Raw genomic sequence first — 16,981 nt, 5'->3', positions numbered from 1 at the left:
ATCAGTACCTCACCTCACATTGTGATAAAGATTTATAACAGTGTTTGGCATATTATAAGAGACGTTGTTCGCTATTATTGTTTTAGGGCTGTTATCAGGAACAAGGAATTCGTACTTGCAATGTTCCATGAAACAGGCTAAATCATTTTTTTTAAGTGAGATGATGTGACATATTTAGAGTAAGGTTGTCTGAAAATGTTATTATAACTGTAATTTTGACTCATTCCAAAGCTAAGTAAAGCCAATGTAGTAACTAAACTTTGTTTCATGCCTCAGTGTTTCCTGGTTTTTAGATCTTTTCAAACTGTGACTCTGACTACTACTGTAATTGCATGTAGCTCATGCAAACAAGATCCACCTTGTTTATCTGAGAAAAATGGAAAAAAAGAGAAAGACTTACAAATTGCAAATATATCTCCTTTTTGTTTCCTATCTGCTACTGGATTCCATTTTTAAAACACCTACATCATATTTTACTTTTTCCTTAGAAAACCAAGCAGAATGAATTGCAGTGACTCTTCTATACTATTTTGACCCCACGAGGTGGACAAATGACCATATATATATATATATATATATATATATATATATATATATATATTCATTCAGATTACTGCAACAATGAAAGAAGCACACTCTTGATAAAACTGGTCATTTTAAGAAGTGAAGGCTTTTCATGAGAAAGACGGTGTCAACAGAAGAGAGCCAAACTCATTCAGATTGCTCCCACCTTGCCTGATGCCTGCATAATAAGAAAGCAGCAGAAAATCCAAGTTTGGAAAAAATGCTGCACACTTTCTCACCTGAAGAGATGCTTCCTACCTTAGGAAGAGAATGCTGTTTCCTTAACGGAGCTACTCTTCTGGACCTTCTGCAAGTAAGATGGGTAGATGGACAGACAGGCAGATGACAGCTTGAGGACAGGCTATTGTACCAAAAAGAAAGAGAACAAGGGCAGATGCAAGCAGCAACTGGGATCCTCTGCCCAGAAGAAGATATAGGAGAACAATAGATAGCCGTGTTCGAAATTCATTTCGCAAAGAAAACCAGTCTATGTCATTCAGTAATAAAACTGTAGTATCTGGGCTATAGTCACTAGGTTAACTATACTAGGTTATAAGGCTGGGTCTGAGTCCAGAAATTTATAATGAGCCATCACTATTGCAAGTGTTTTATCTGAACTATTATCAAAATGGACCTCCTCTCTGGGCTTTCCTGAGAAAATGAATCGTCTCCTGGAAAACCCATCTTGAAAGATCTTTGAATTGCAGAATGCACAAAAAAGGCAGCAGTAAACACATGAATTCACACCCGGCTTTTCCTAAGAAATCTGACTACAATATTATCATAGGATAATGAAAATAGTTTTTTGTTTAATTGTTAAACAAAAGTAAACAGTTTTCTTCCCTGTGGGGCTTCTTGAAGTGTTTAATAGGTTATAATGCACATTGTGAGTTTCTGATGGAAGATTTAATAGTCTATATTAAATAAACTGCAGGAGCATTTCATTATCAGGGCAAGGATTAACAGCTCACTTCAGATCACATTTTAGGAAGCTGTGCTCCTCCTCCAGCAACATTCATAAAAATAAATCCTTCTGTTGGTTAACGTTTAAATCCTGTCTTCCTAATCTTTGGTTGCCTAATAGGGCCTAAACAATTTCAAGACCAATCTATACCATGCAACAAATGTCCAATAATCAATCCACCAAGGTCTGGACTGAGACCAGGGCTGACAACTGCCTTTTCCATGCTGCTGAGCCTTACTCTATTGGTGTCCAAGATAACTTAATTTCATCAACGCATAAGGAATGTTTGCCCCTCCCCCAATATTTGCAACTAACAGCAATTGTCTTTTATCAAAAAACTTTCCTATTTGTGTTTTGATTGAAACTTTAAAACATCGAACTCCTTGATATAAAGAAAATGATTCATTTCCTTCCTTTAATAAATATGGAAACTACTGTGAGCCTCTCGCTTCATCATGCCTCGGTTGTTACACCCTCAACCGCTAGGGGGTGCCAGGAAAGGGCCCTGGGCTCAGGAGCCCCGAAGTTCCACCCAGAGTAGTCAGGACGCAACGGAGATTGCAGCCCAGGCAGGTGGTTTTCATACTTCCCCAAACAAGCCTCACATCTGACTGCTCACCGGAGCCGCTTTTTGTCTGGAAGTAATTATGCCCAACAATATATAGATTCGTTACGTCTGTTGTGGTGTAAAAATCTGACACACCGTCTTTAATTAGAGGCCAGCTGAATTTGCTTTAAAGGCTTTTCTTCTTTCTCCACTTCCAAGTCTTGAGACATCACCAGGTTAATGCCATTTTGATTAGCTTGTTAGAATAATTTATTGTTTAGCCTTTTTAACGATTAGGGTGTTCACCTCATACCCAATCCTTTATTTGATTCCCTGAAAACTTACTGACAGGATTCACTGAGTATGCATCTGAAACAATCAGAAAATTCCATAAAATGGCAGTTAAAGGTAATAAATCCTCCACAGACCCGCCCAAGGATGTGCCTCAAACATGATCACTGGCTGAGGCAAGAGGATCACTTGAGATCTAGAGTTTTAGGCCAGCCTGGGCAACAAAGTAAGACCTCCATCTTTATAAAAAATTTTTTTAATTAGTTGGGCATGGTGGCATGTGCCCAGCTACTTAGGAGACTGAGGTGGGAGGATCGCTTGAGCCCCGAAGTTTAAGGCTGTAGTGAGGCTAGGATTATGCCACTGCACTCCAGCCCAGTGATAGAGTGAGGCCTTGTCTAAAAAAACAACAATAAAAAGATAATAATTACTGGCCACCATTTCTCCCAGCTTTTTAAAGGATTAGAACTTTCCCTATTGTTGCAGCTGAATAAATTGCATCTTTAAGGTCAAAAGAAGTTTGAAGTCCTTCCACTTTCCAAGGAGTTTTTAAAAGAAAATATACCCATCTCTTCTGCCTTCTTAAGAGGAGTATTTTTTTATTCTGTTAGGGGAGACTTTTGCTACTGAAACTAACCCCAATTAGTCTATCAGCACAGCTAGAGAGAACTAGAGGACCACAGGGATTTTCCAGGTTTTCTTTTGCAACCAAAAAGTCATGGGGAATTCCAGAACAGAAGATGCTGGCTAATCAGACCTCCACTGGACTGAAGGAATGTTAACACAGCATACAAACAGTCTCCATACAGCACTGGCCTGCATAGTTCAGACCTTTCTGGTTCTACCATGGAATGCTTTTTGCAGAGTTATGACTCCTCATGACCCTCCAAGTTGTTAGAGCAGATTAGAGCTCCCGATGACTCTGCTGATGAGCAGATGGTATTCTCTCTCTCAAACAGCTGGAGAACCCTGGTGGTGATGGTGGGGTTATTGATTCAGGGCCTCAATAACTGCTAGAGTCATCGTTGATCCCTTGATTTCTCTCCCTCCCTATGAGGAATCTGTTTGTAAATCCTGTCTATCTTGGAAATATATCCAGAATCCAAACACTTCTCACTACCTCCTTTACTCCCACCATAGACCAAGCTGTCATAATCTCTGCTGAAACAGCCTGCAATAAGTCCCCCCAGCTTCCATCCTTATCGTCTTATAGTCTGTGCATCCTTGCCACCTTACAAGCTACATCATGTCCAACCAAAACTCCATAAAAGCTTCCCTTCTCACTCAGAATACAAATCTGGAGCCCTGACCATCGCCCCCCTGAACCCACCCCTCCCTCATGAGCTGCCCTCTTCCCTTTGCCTGTCTGGCTCATCTCCTCTGGACTCCTTGAGTTCACCTACTCACTCTGCTTCAGCCTCACTCGCCACCTTGCTTGTCCACAAACCATCCCGTCCCAGGACCTTGCACTTGCTCTTCCCACAGGCAGGACTGCTTGTCCTCCAGAGAGCCCTGCGATGCCCTCCGTCCTTTCCCCAAGGCTATGCCTAAACACCACCTGAGCAGAGAGGCTTTGCTGGCCACCCCACCTTGGCCACTCTCTGACCCATTGCCATCCTTTATTTTTCTCAGCATTTGTTACCATCTGACATCTTTATTTGTTCGTCTGTTTCTTGTCTGTCTCTCCCACTGGAATGTAAGCTCCATGAGGCAGAGACCCTGTCGGTTTTAATCAACACTGTGCTCTCAGAACAGTGCCTGGTCCATTGTGGGGTCTCCACAGGCGGCTGCTGAAGCAATAAATGAGTAAATTGAAAAAGAATGCTCAGCAGCTCTGCAAGCTGTGAGTGAGTGAACCACTCGGCAATCAGTGTTTGTTCACGTGACGTCTTGCTATTTGTTTCACAGATAGGAAAAAGGGGCCTAACGAGTCTAGTTCTCAGAGTCAATTCAGAATAAATTCACATCCAATGGTATTTTTCTGGAAAATCTCGTCTTTGGATTTATTCCACAAACTAAAAGACAGAAAGAGTTCAATTCTTTTAGACTTCAATATAATTTCTGAACCCTGACTGCATGGGCCTCTGGAGCAGGCCTAACTCACAGGACAGGCTCCCTGTAGCTGGCAGTGTGACTGCCAGGGTCCAGAGTAGGGTGGGGTGTGGGTGGTAACTGTGAAGTGCGGGGGCTGCCTGTGGCTCAGAGGCCGGAGTTCATCCTGAGTCATCTCCCGACCACAGGAAATGCCCACAGCCGTGCTCTCCTGGACTCAATGCCAGGCCCTGGCTCCTGACCAGCAGGCTCAGCTTCCCCTGAAGGGCCAGGCAACATGTTTTGTTTCATTTTGTTTTTAAGTGATTTGTACTGACTTCAAAGCAGAGAAAGATGGTACGATCCAGGACCACATCTTTGTCTCATTTTTGGCAGCCAATGATCTACAGGATAAGCAACAAACAAACCCAAAAGGAAATCACTAGACACAGAGCTAGAGCTGGAACCAGAGCCCTGCGATAGACAGGCGAACATATTTTTCAAGTTCCTCGTGGAATTTCACTTCTTGTTGGCATCTTTTTGATGATTCTTTGTACATCTCTTATCTACCAGGAGGCGGTTTGCAGGGTGATTCTGAACTCAGGTGGGAGGGTAGCGATCTGTCTCCAGGGCCCTGTTTTCTGAGCAGTGAGGGAAAGTTGTGTAACTTTTCCATGCCTCAGTTTCCTTATCTGGTAAATGAAAGTAGAATAGTCCCCATTTTATTGGGGCCTTGTGAGAACAAAATAGGGCTACCCTAATACAATATTGAATGATGCCGGGCACTTGGTAAGTTCTCACTAAAATGAGCAACAATAAACATACATCCCAAGTGAAATCAAAGGAGGGTTTACAAGAAACTGAGAGAGCTTCAACCTAGGCTCCAGTGTGCACAGGTGCCTGGGAGTATCTGGGAGCTGCGGGTGGCTCCAGGTGGGATGGAAGCCAGATTACCATCGGGAAGCGTTTTTTAGAAAGCATTTCTGGTGAAGTGCCTGAGGTGATGTTAAGAAACAAAGAGACTGGAATTTTCAAGCTTTCAGTAATTTGTTGTCATGGGTTTTCCCCCCTGATTTGAAATAAATATACACTTTCACACATGATTTATTTCCAGTTTTGCATTTCTTTTTTTTTTTTTTTTTTTTTTGAGAGATCTCACTCTGTTGCCCAGGCTGGAGTGCAGTGGTGCAATCTTGGCTCACTTCAACCTCTGCTCCTGGGTTCGAGTGGTTCTCCTGCCTCAGCCTCCCAAGTAGCTGGGACAATAGGCACGTGCCACCATGCCTGACTAATTTTTGTATTTTTTGTAGAGATGGGGATTCACCATGTTGGCCAGGCTGGTCTCGAATTCCTGACCTCAAATGATCCACCTGCCTTGGCCTCCCAAAGTGCTGGGATTACAGGTGTGAGCCACCACATCTGGCCTGCATTTCTTTTCTTAAAGAAGGCCTCCCAAAAGGTATAATCTTTAGGCCCCACAAAACCTGGACTCATCCCAAAATGGTGTAATGAAATCTTCGCCATATTACTGAAAGGTGGATATTATCCCTTTTTCAGAGTCTCAAAAGTAAAGTGTTCAGAGATAAACACTCTCCCCACAGATAGACAGGAGGACCTGGCAGGACTGCAATTTTGAACCCAGGACTCCCTACGTCCAAAACCAAACTCTTCCCACTACACTCAGCTTCCTCCCATTATGGGCATCATGATGGCTTTAAAAAGTAAGTGCCGGACTCAAATGGATATCCCTATGCCAGTGTTCATCACAGTACTCTTCACAAGGACCAAAAGCTGGAAACAGCACATCCATTGACAGATGATTAAGCCATCAAAATGTGGTATATCCATACAGCAGAATATTATTCAGCCTTTAAAAGGAAGGAAATGCTGACACATACCACTACATGGATGAACCCTAAAGACAGTATGCTAACATGAAATAGGCCATTCCCACAAAAGGACAAATATGTTTCCACTTATGTGATGCACCTGGAGTAGTCAGACTCATGGAGACAGAGAGTAGAATGCTGGGTGCTGGGGGTTGGTGGAGGGGAAATGGACAGTTATTGTTTAATGGGTGAAGAGTTTCAGTTTGGGCTGATGAAAAAGTTCTGGAGATGGTCAGTGGTGAGGATGGCACAACAGTGTGAATGCTCTTAATGCCACCAAATCATATACTTAAAAATGGTTAAAATAGTACATTTTCTGTTATGTAAATTTTACCAAAATAAACAAAAAAGGAAACTCCAGCCTAGAATGTAAGGCCTAGGCCACAAAACATTTCTTTAGCACTTAGCACCCTGTGGGCATTGTGAACAAGGATGACAGGAAAGTCTTATTTAAGGGAATCTTGCTGAAGGTCACAAAAAAAGGAACAACTGTATCTACTTCCAGGTTGCTTGCTCCCCCTGTTATGTACAACCACAAGTCAGCCACAGAATTCTGCAAACAACCCACTGTGCAAGGCTTTGGAGCTACCTCAGAGTGAGACCCAGAGACAAAGCAGCCATTTACCTTGCCTTCTTTTAGCTACTCACAATGAAACGTTTTCACAGAAAGCCACCTGGAGGTGGAAGACTTGTCACCGGTACTTCAGATGAAGCAGGTAGCACAGCAAGGCCCGCCCAAGAGCAGACAGCCATGACTAAAGTCCCCGGTTTCCAGTTGGTTCCCAGCCAGGTTGACTCAGGATTTCCTCTCCCAGGAGTGTTGTGAGGTGCCCCGGGGCAGGCCCAGCTGGGGCCTGGACTGTCTTTATTTGATGTGGATGAATGGCTGGGTCTGGGAGAGACTCAAGCTAACTGCAGTGACTCAGACACCGGTTCACTGGCTTCCTGAAGTCAGAGCACCGCTGAGGACAGCCCATTTCTAAGTCTCCGAAGTCAAGACCAGCAGAGGGGCGGAGTGCAGAAGCTCTGTGTCCCTGAGCTCTGAGCTGCTCTGTCCACCCCCTTGCTGCTTAGCTGAGGCCCGTTGAGGAGGGTCAGACTCCCACATGGAGTCACAGCCCCCTAGGCTGGGGTTCTGAGCAATCCGGATGGTAGGATTCCATCTAATGAATCTGACCAACCTGTCTGAAAATGTGGATGGTATGACAGAACCTTTGGATGTTAAAGAATGTAAGATCCTCTCAACCACCCACAAGTAATGGGAATTTGCTGTAAGAATACATATTGCTTTAAAAGAGACGGAATCCTGGGGAAAGCTAAGAGCCAGGCCTCCCAGAGATCTAAACTGGACAGGCATTTGGGATCCATGGCAGCTCTAGGCCTGGGCCGTGCTCCTTCCCCTCGGCAGAGTGAGTTTGTAGATCTGACTCTAGCACTCTTCAGTTTGTGTGGCTGAAGGCCTTTCTTTGCTGATTGCATATTGGTCCTCTCATCTCCCACCCCATGTAGCTTTCTTCTGCCTTGGGCTTCTGCCTCTATGTAGCTGCTGAGTCCTCCTAACATTGACTCTGGAAGCACCTCAGTCCCTCCAACCTTATGCGCTCTCTCCATACATCCTGCCAGCCTCACCTCCCATTACCAAACTCCTGATTTTCCATTTGTATTTCCCATTTCAGATTCTACATACATAGAAACAGAGGTAAGTAATCCATTTGGCTTAGCTAAGGAGACACAGTTTTCATCTGGGGACTTTACAGGATGCTGGCATCTCATGGATTGACAGCTCATGGGACAGGCAGGGCCGCCACCCTCCACAGCAGTGTGGATGTGGTACTTTCCAAAAGAGGACACCAGGCACCCTCCTTAGGAAGCAAGGCTATGTCTTCCCGGTGTCCTGCCCCTTGGTACAAATTAGCCAGCAGTCCCAAGGTGCAAACAGAGTGGATAGATATTCTTTCATAACATTATTATACTTTATATTGTCTGAAATTCCCCCCTGCCTTTTCTTTACATTGCATTTTAAGCTTTTTCTCAGCTTTCGGCACAACCCAAGCAGGGAACACATTTTCCCTTTCCTAATTGTATTATTTACCTTCCTAAACCATTCTTTCATTTACTCATCTGTTTACTCAATATCCATGAAGTACCTGCTTTCTAACTGGTGAAATACTAGACAATGAAGACTTAAAATTCACCCATATTCTCAATATAAACATTAATTGACTACTTACAAAGTGCCAGGCATTGTGTTACTTGCTGGGAATAGAAAGATTCCTGAGACACAGTCGCTGTCTGATACATAGCAAGAATTGAATAAATATTTGTTGAGTAAAGGCAACTATTTTGACAATTACAAGCAGAGCAAAAATGGCTATTCTCGGGAATGTCCACAGGAGGGGAGGCCTAGAGAAACCAAAAAGTGTTTCCTGCAGACACTAATGTTTACACTGAGACCTGGAGGGCAAGCTGAATTAGCCAAGTGAGAGGCATGAGAGGGAACCCAAGGCCTGCAGGAAGAACAAATGGTTTGTGTGAAGGCCTGAAAATTAGGGAGGGTGGGCACTGGAGGGGCAGCCATGGGGGACAGAGAATAAATCAATCAGTGTGGTTATGATTCTAGGACTGAGATGGAAGTCTTTATGTGGGATGGCACAAGTCCATTTAAATACATGGTCAAATTGTGGTTTTAGAGTTCTAGGACCTTGTTGCTGCCTGCATCTGGTTGTCAGAGGGACATGAGGATGATCTAGAAGGGGTATGTACCACTTCCACTCATATTCTGTTGGCAAGAGCTGGTTGTTGGGATTTTCTTAGCTGCAAAACAGGCCAGGAGAGGTAGTCTAACTGTGTTCTCAGGAAGGAGAGATTGTTGGTGGCAGCTAGAACCATGGAGAGTTTCCAGGGAGTGGCATATCCAGAGCTGGGCAGCCACCCCGATCCAGCTCCTCTAGAGTGCCTGCTAGCGGCTGCCAGGGAGGTCTATGGGCAGACAGGCAACTCAAGACCTGGGGAAACCTCTGGAGCCCAGGGCAGCACTTGTCAGTCCAAGGCAGTTTTGTGGGATGTAAGATCTTTTCTTCCAAAGTGAGGTTTGAAAGTTGCATGTTCAGTCTCCAGACAAAGGTGGATTTTGTGTAGGAAATTGTCAAGAACTATGAAGGGCCTGGGCTTTTACCTGACTTGCAAGCTGACAAGTTAGCTTGTCATGGATTCGTGGGTACTGATGGAGACATGCGATGCCTGCATCACAGAAAAAGAACTTTTTAATTCTTTTTTTTTTTTTTTTAAGAACTTTTTAATTCACAGCAATTGCAGTGGTCAGAGTGTCAGCACATTCTTTCACAGTTCCCCAATACCATTTCCCACAAGATGACACAAAAGAAAGAGGTGACTCCTGCACATGTAGTAAGATGTGTTATAAGAGAAGAACTTTGAGTTTAGGGAACCTGAACCTTTTATAATGGGCAGTAAACAGACCTACTCTTTGTTCTGCAGGTTGACACTGTCTCTATCTTCCAAAGCTGTAAGCAATTTTTCCTTTTCCCTAAAGAGGGACACTGTCTCTATTTTCAAAGGCCGTTCACTTTATAAACATCCTGGAAAAGAGAGTCTAGAAAAAAGGCAGCCAGGTCCTCTGCTTGTAAGATGTGCAGAAATGTGAGAGACACTTGAATTTGTCTTCCAACAAAGACAGGTTCCTCTTTAGCAAGATGAAGTGTTCTTTAGATAGAAGCTTCCTTTACTAAATCCTTCTCCTCTTGATCTACAGATATCTAGAGGCCCCAGGGCTCAGTCCTCAGAGCTCTTCCCTGTATACATTCGCTTCCTGGAGGGATCTCATTCAGCCACATATCTCTGAACACCATCAGCCTCATATCTTTAAACCCATGCTGATAATCCCAAATTTACAGTTTGCTCTTTGACATTGCCCACATTTCCAGACCTAGATATCAAACCTGCCTATGTGGCATCTTCACTTGGTTATCTTCTAGCCATCTCAAACTTACCATGTTCTTGATCCTCATCCTCCACATGAAACCTGATTCTTCCTCAATGTAACCCCTCTCAGTAAAATGTATCACTCAGCCAGTACAATGTATCTATGCCAGACAGAAACCTCTTTCTTTCATGTTCACATCCAATCTATCAGCACAGTCCAGTTTCAAAATAGATCTTGAATCTGATCACCCCCTCCTCCTGCCCCACAAACATCCTAGTCCCAGCCACGATTATCTCTGTTCTTGACAGAGACATGCATTCCTCTCTTGCCCCATTCACCTTCCAATCTTGCCGCATACATTTTAACTTCCTCAGCAGCCAGTGTGGTTCTTCTAAAATGTAAATTAAATAATATTATTTCTCTGCTTTCAACTTTCCAGTGATACACAAGGTATAGAATAAAATTCAAGGTCAAGACTACATATGATCTGACCTCTGCCCTCAAATCTGATTACCCTCTCTCTCTCCCTTCTTGTATTCCACTTGCCCTTGAAAACACCTGCCATTGGGCTGTCTCAGGCCTTCGTAGTTAGCTGTGTTGTCAAAGTCATCTAGGGTTCTCTCAGATGCCAGTTGGTCAGGGAAACCCTCCCTGACTATTCTAAAGAAAATCACACACTCCCTTGCCCCTTTTTCCTTTTACCCAGACTTATGATTCATAGCCCTGGGCACTGCCTGATTTTAGAAGTCTATCTCCCTGCACTGCCCTCCAGCCTAGAATATATGCTGCATGGATCAAAAACTTGGTTGTGTTCACTGATGTAGCCTCTGCTTCAAAAATAATATTTGACACAAAGTAAATGCCCAAGAAGTACTTGTTGAATGAATGAATAATGAATGAATAATAGTTAATACTGGATTTTTAAAATGACAATAACAGAGACACAAACAATTTGTGGCTCGATCTTTCTTCTTCAAGTTAAATCAACTAATTTTATATAAATTTTCTCCCAAAATGCATATCTTCCAATTCTTCAATAATTCTGGATTGTTACTGCAAAATTCTTGCCATGTTTTTCCAGCTTCTTGGATATGATGGAGTTCAAAATTGAACATAACATAGGCTTCTGAGAAAAGCCTAGGTAGTCTATAATTAGTTTCTCTCTTTCTTTGGTTTATTTTATTTTTTTTTTAATTATTTTATTTTAGTTTTTATTTTTGTGGGTATATAGTCGGTGTATATATTTATGGGATACATGAGATGTTTTGGTACAGGCATGCAATGTGTAATAAACACCTCATGGAAAGTGGGGTATCCATCCCCTCAAGCATTTCTCCTTTGTGTTACAAACAACCCATTTATAGTCTTTTAGTTATTTTTAAATGTAGAATTAAATTATTGTTGACCATAGTCCGTTTCCCTCTGTTTACAGGTTTCACATGCTTACCCAGGAATGCTCCTTGAAAAGATAATCTCCTCAGACATAAGCCTGGCCACAGAAAAGTCTCTCTAAGGTCAGCAGTTTCTAGAGTGACGAAGTGAGAATTCGATTCTTATCTGTTCACAGACTCTACAAATCTCAAAACACCTTCCTGAAGAACACCCTGGGGGAAAAATACAAAAAACCTCATGGATTTAGCCATAGATCATATATATTTTGAATTGTCACTCTTTCACTCAACAAATAAATATCTCCTATGTGCCAAGTCATGAGCTAGAGGTTGGAACAGCACATTGCATAGAGAACTTGGTCCCTAGCCTGAGGGATTCAGAATCTTGGGCACCATCATTTCTGTTTTCATCATTGTTGTCATCAGTGTCTTTTGAGACATTCTTATTTTGATCTCCTTTGATTTTTATATATTATGATTATTTCCAATATAATTTTAAAATAAGAATTTTATACTTATGGAAAAATATATTTCATCTAATTTGAAAAAATAAGGAAACAGTGCTTTGCTTTCCCTAGCCTTCCTTCTCATTTACTGTAAGATAATAATTTTTCTTTTTCAGGGTTCATTTCAATTTTTTGCAAAGGATTTAGCAATGAAACACTAAAATCTCAGGCATTTTCATTAAGCTCATTTTTTACTTTCCTCATATATAGCCTATATGCTTTATTTAATATCTTTATTCTTTACATTAAATTAAAATTATTTTTAAAATGACTATATTTCTATTGCTGTTTTGACATTTCATTGATCAATATTTCACTAAAGATATTAACTTTCTCTAGGATGCAGAGAGACTCATAGAACTTACACCAAAATTTCTACTGAATGAATTTCCCCACCTTCTTGGTGATTGTACACCTGCCTTCCTTATAAGGAGAACAAGGAAGTAAATCATGTTGAAGTTGCTTTTAAACACAGCTTTTCTGCTTTACCTGTCCAGGTAGCCTCTGTTTTCATTTCAGTCTTAATGAAAACTTTCTAACTTACATCTCAAGTTTCTTTTCAAAGCAGTGTAAGTAGTATTTAAAATGTTATACTTCAAGAAAGAAAGACTTTAACGATATTCAGCGTTGGTCTTGTAACGCTGAAGGTAATTCATTTTTTAATCGGTCTGCACAGCAAGAACTGAAACGAATGGGGATTGAACTGCTTTGCCTGTTCTTTCTATTTCTAGGAAGGAATGATCACGTACAAGGTAAGACCTGCGTTCTCTGATATATTGCTTTCATGGTATGCTTGACAAACCTGTCATTTGGTTCAGAAACTAGATCTGAAGTCATGTTTTATTTGATCTGTTCCATTGCTCTTTTGTGACTGAGTGAACACTTTAACAAATTACAGACAAACACCGGGCAGTTCCCACAGTGAATGCTCTAGGCTTAAGATAAATAAATACAAAGGTTGCACAGGCATTTTAATGAGGAGAATTAAATAACATTACTGCCCAATGGAACTTAGTGCCAGTATGATAACCATTTTTGAAACTTTTCTATTTTATTCTACCACAAGATCTTCCACTTAGGAGTAATAATCTTGAAAGAGAAAAAGGATTTATTTCAAAAACAGAAATAACTTGTTTAAGAAAGAAGCATTTTTTAATGGTTGCAAGTAATTTTTAAAAATTAAAGTGGCACACATTGGCTAAGAATAATAAATAGGATAATCCTATATTTGTGAACTTTCACATTTTAAGAAAAAAGAGCATGATAATTTTGGCTTATAAGACATACATACTTTTTAATATACATACACATATTTTACATGTGATAGATGTAAAATACAAACTTTTATGTGAATTGCTAACATTTCGAGGACTGATTTTGGATACTAAACTAAACTTTGATGTTGTTTTGTTCAAGTAATGTAAGAGCCATCAGTCTCATAAATGGAATGACTGAAAGTGTACTTAATCCCTGCATCTTGCTGGGTCTAAACCTAGGTGGCTGTGCCCTGGGAGGTGCAGAAACCTGTGAAGACTGCCTGCTTATTGGACCTCAGTGTGCCTGGTGTGCTCAGGAGGTAAAATAAATGACCTCAATGTGTTTTTAAAACCTGTCTGCAGTTAAATTCATGTTAATTTCCTCAGTGATATTTCTGATAGTGACTTGCTTTTTTGTGGAGTTGTATAATTAAAACAAATCAGGAAAGGAGAAGGTGAGCATTGGTAGATCAAAATGGCATTCATGTGATTACTTTCAAAAACAATTTGTAGAAGGAGTGGATGTCAAATTATTCGGAAAAAATTTTTAACTTGGGATTTTTTTATTTTACCTGGTTCCTTCTTTTACTGTAAAGCCATTTCTAACAGGTTACATGTAAAATATGGAGGCTGTCTGGATAATCAGAGTTCATGGAGATGATATTTTCTAAAGTTAAACATACATTTGATGTTCATATTATAGTTGTATTCCCTCTGGGTACCAGGATCCATTCTGAACTACTGCTAGATTCTAAGGGATGTGTTTTAAGTTTGGGGCAAATATTACTGGTCAGATATTATCCAGTTCCTTTAAAAATGGCATTTTCATAAACTCAGTGACTCTGTACCACACCAGTGACAAAGTGCCAAATAGGAACTCCTTATCTGGTCAAACTGAAAACTACGTGAAAGTAGTATGAAGATGATTGGGGACTATGTACCAAGCCATCCTAAGACACTAGAGAATGATATCTAACTGATTCATGGTAAGAAAGAGAGGCATTAGCTTTCTGAATTTTAAAACAAGTCTCTACGCACTGGATCTCATAAAGATAATCTAAACATAAATCAAATCATACGAATACCAAGTGCAGCAAGAGCTGAGTAGCATGCTCAAAGAGAAACAAACCTCGACACCAAACTCAGAACTGGGTTCTACCTGTGGAAACCCAAACTCTGAGTTCAGTGTGTATCCATGAAGTGTGGCCTCACAGACAAGAGAGCACAGACACAGCTCAGTCCCTTACTACGGCCTTGACCAACGCGGCCACAAAAAAAATTCAAGAGAATTATGCTTTTTTTTAGTTCCTGTATCAAAGCAGGATTGAGAATATACAAGAAGGGAAAAAATCACATGTTTTTTGGATATTGACTTCTTGAAGAAGTATTAGTTTCATGCCAGAGAAATACAACAACAAATCAGCCTAGAATTTTCATTTAAATGCATTTTTCAGCATTTACTTAAGAGAGTTTCCTAAGTTGCTGCTGATAACTTTACTTGTGTATAATACTTGGTAGCCAAATTGTTGTCAAATTGTAAAACCAAATTATTCTAAGAGGCCACTCTAATATTAGAAGTAGTTAGGAGGATGCCAGTCGAGGCAGTTGGAGCAAAAAGTAAATTAGGCTTCTGCTTAGGGCAGATAGAAAATAGGTCATGTGGCTAACACCACCTCTGATCTTCTGGCAAAGGCTATGACTAGAGGTGATAGCAATGACACTGTGTTGAGAAGGATTCTGAAGCCTTGGCCAGCCACTGTTTCCCTTGGTTACATCATGGGAAGTTACAGTTTGCCATGCCTGGCCTAGAGCTTCAGACACGCACAGGCCTACTGATAGATAACAAATTGTATTCTCAAAATCAATTTCAGAAGAAATCTAACTTTCCTAGTTGATGAAAACAGCAAGAGTGGCTTGGAGTTCTAAGAGGCAAGGAAAATAGTATGAGCATTGGTTTTGTTTTCTCTAAGCATGAAAGTCAATGGGCAACAAGTTCCCCTTTGCATAGTGTCATGCCCGCTCTAAAGCAGCCATGCCTATCAGGTAAGACAGGTATTTAATCTATTAGCTCCATCTCCCTGTTTTGGGTGTTTCAGAATTTGAACGGCCACATCTCTGCTGGGAAAGACTACATCTCACTGCCCCTCTGCTATCCTTGTGGGAAACTCCTGTGTCCCACGCAGAAAAGCAGACTTGTTTTTTTGAGACGGAGTCTTGCTCTGTCGCCCAGGCTAGAGTGCAGTGGCATGATCTGGGCTCACTGCAAGCTCTGCCTCCCGGGTTCACGCCATTCTCCTGCCTCAGCCTCCCAAGTAGCTGGGACTACAGGCACCAGCAAAAAGCAGACTTTTAACCCATCTTTTTCACTTTTCTTCCTCACTTTCAAATCTTGGAGAAAGTTATAAAGGATCTTGAACTAGAATACTTCAAGACTCTGGGTTTAAGTCCACAAGAGGTCAATTTAGGTGAAGTAATGCTGCAATATAAGGGTAACAGACCAATGCATACAACTGGCAGAGAGTGCTAGATGGGGGAGATGTTGCAATCCCTACCCTTTAGGAATCTGCAGAATCTCTCTTTATCACTAGATTTGGGGATTGACACCCTGGAGCCCTTGGACAGTGTGTCAATTCCCAAATCTAGTGATAAAGATTTGATCATGGAATCAAACCTACAGGTCACCCTGAGCAGATAAATTCATGGGATGATGTCAACTCTGTGAACCCAACAGTTTCAAGGATCTGGTCATGGCCTGGGACAAAGCTTTAAAGAAGTGAGCTTAAGACACAGACACACACACACACAGACACACACACACACATGCAATTGTTACGTGAATTCAATTGAACATAACTAAAAGGAGACTCCAGTTTTACTCAGAATTTTACCTGCAGAATTCTCTGGTTATTCACCTATAACTTAACTTTAGACCTATAATCAATGTTAGTCATGTAGGGATACAATATGGCAAGATGCTTAACTAGCAAATTGTGCAGAAAAACTTTCAATTGCTGGTATCTTATAAAGAAATTCAGATTTGTTTTCTTTTTCTAGTTATTGTTTTTCTTTTTCTTTTTTAGAATTTTACTCATCCATCTGGAGTTGGCGAAAGGTGTGATACCCCAGCAAACCTTTTAGCTAAAGGATGTCAATTAAACTTCATCGAAAACCCTGTCTCCCAAGTAGAAATACTTAAAAATAAGCCTCTCAGTGTAGGCAGACAGAAAAATAGTTCTGACATTGTTCAGATTGCACCTCAAAGCTTGATCCTTAAGTTGAGACCAGGTATGTTAGGATTTGGCTCATGTAAATAGATCTAATGTCATATATGGTAATTCTGCTACCCCGCTAATGTGTCTTGTATCATATTACATATCATTGATTATTATGACTCGAATTTCCCATTCTTAAGGAAATAGAAAATTATTAGGCTCACACATTTCTCTATTCACATTGGCCCCTGGCACTCCAATTGTGTTACTAAAAAAGCCTTCTCTAATAGTAACCATTTAAATTACTCAAATGTTGTTAAGGCTTACCTCACATTTCTTCAAGGGTTGTAATGTAGATTTAAACTCTCTTTTATTTGGTTCTCCTTTTCT

At 41.1% G+C, this 16,981-nt stretch overlaps 1 protein-coding gene across 15 annotated transcripts in view; it reads left to right on the top strand.

The window, feature by feature from the left end:
- The window catches only part of ITGB6 (integrin subunit beta 6), a 174,289-nt gene that overhangs the window by 58,463 nt on the left and 98,845 nt on the right, over positions 1-16,981 (top strand). For 5 of the 15 annotated variants that reach the window (XM_024354918.2, XM_024354914.2, XM_024354917.2 and 2 more), the window contains 3 exons: positions 11,659-12,875; positions 13,620-13,699; positions 16,460-16,664. In XM_024354918.2, coding sequence (XP_024210686.1) covers positions 12,815-12,875; positions 13,620-13,699; positions 16,460-16,664 — 346 coding nt within the window. In that variant the 5' untranslated portion in view covers positions 11,659-12,814. Of the gene's footprint in view, positions 1-631; positions 878-11,658; positions 12,876-13,619; positions 13,700-16,459; positions 16,665-16,981 lie in introns of those variants that run through there. The other 10 variants (XM_024354919.2, XM_024354913.2, XM_024354916.2 and 7 more) reach the window with 10 other exon arrangements.

Source organism: Pan troglodytes, chromosome 13, assembly GCF_028858775.2.
Source record: "Pan troglodytes isolate AG18354 chromosome 13, NHGRI_mPanTro3-v2.0_pri, whole genome shotgun sequence".
Lineage (NCBI taxonomy): Eukaryota > Metazoa > Chordata > Mammalia > Primates > Hominidae > Pan > Pan troglodytes.
This window is presented reverse-complemented; position numbering and strand designations above follow the sequence as displayed.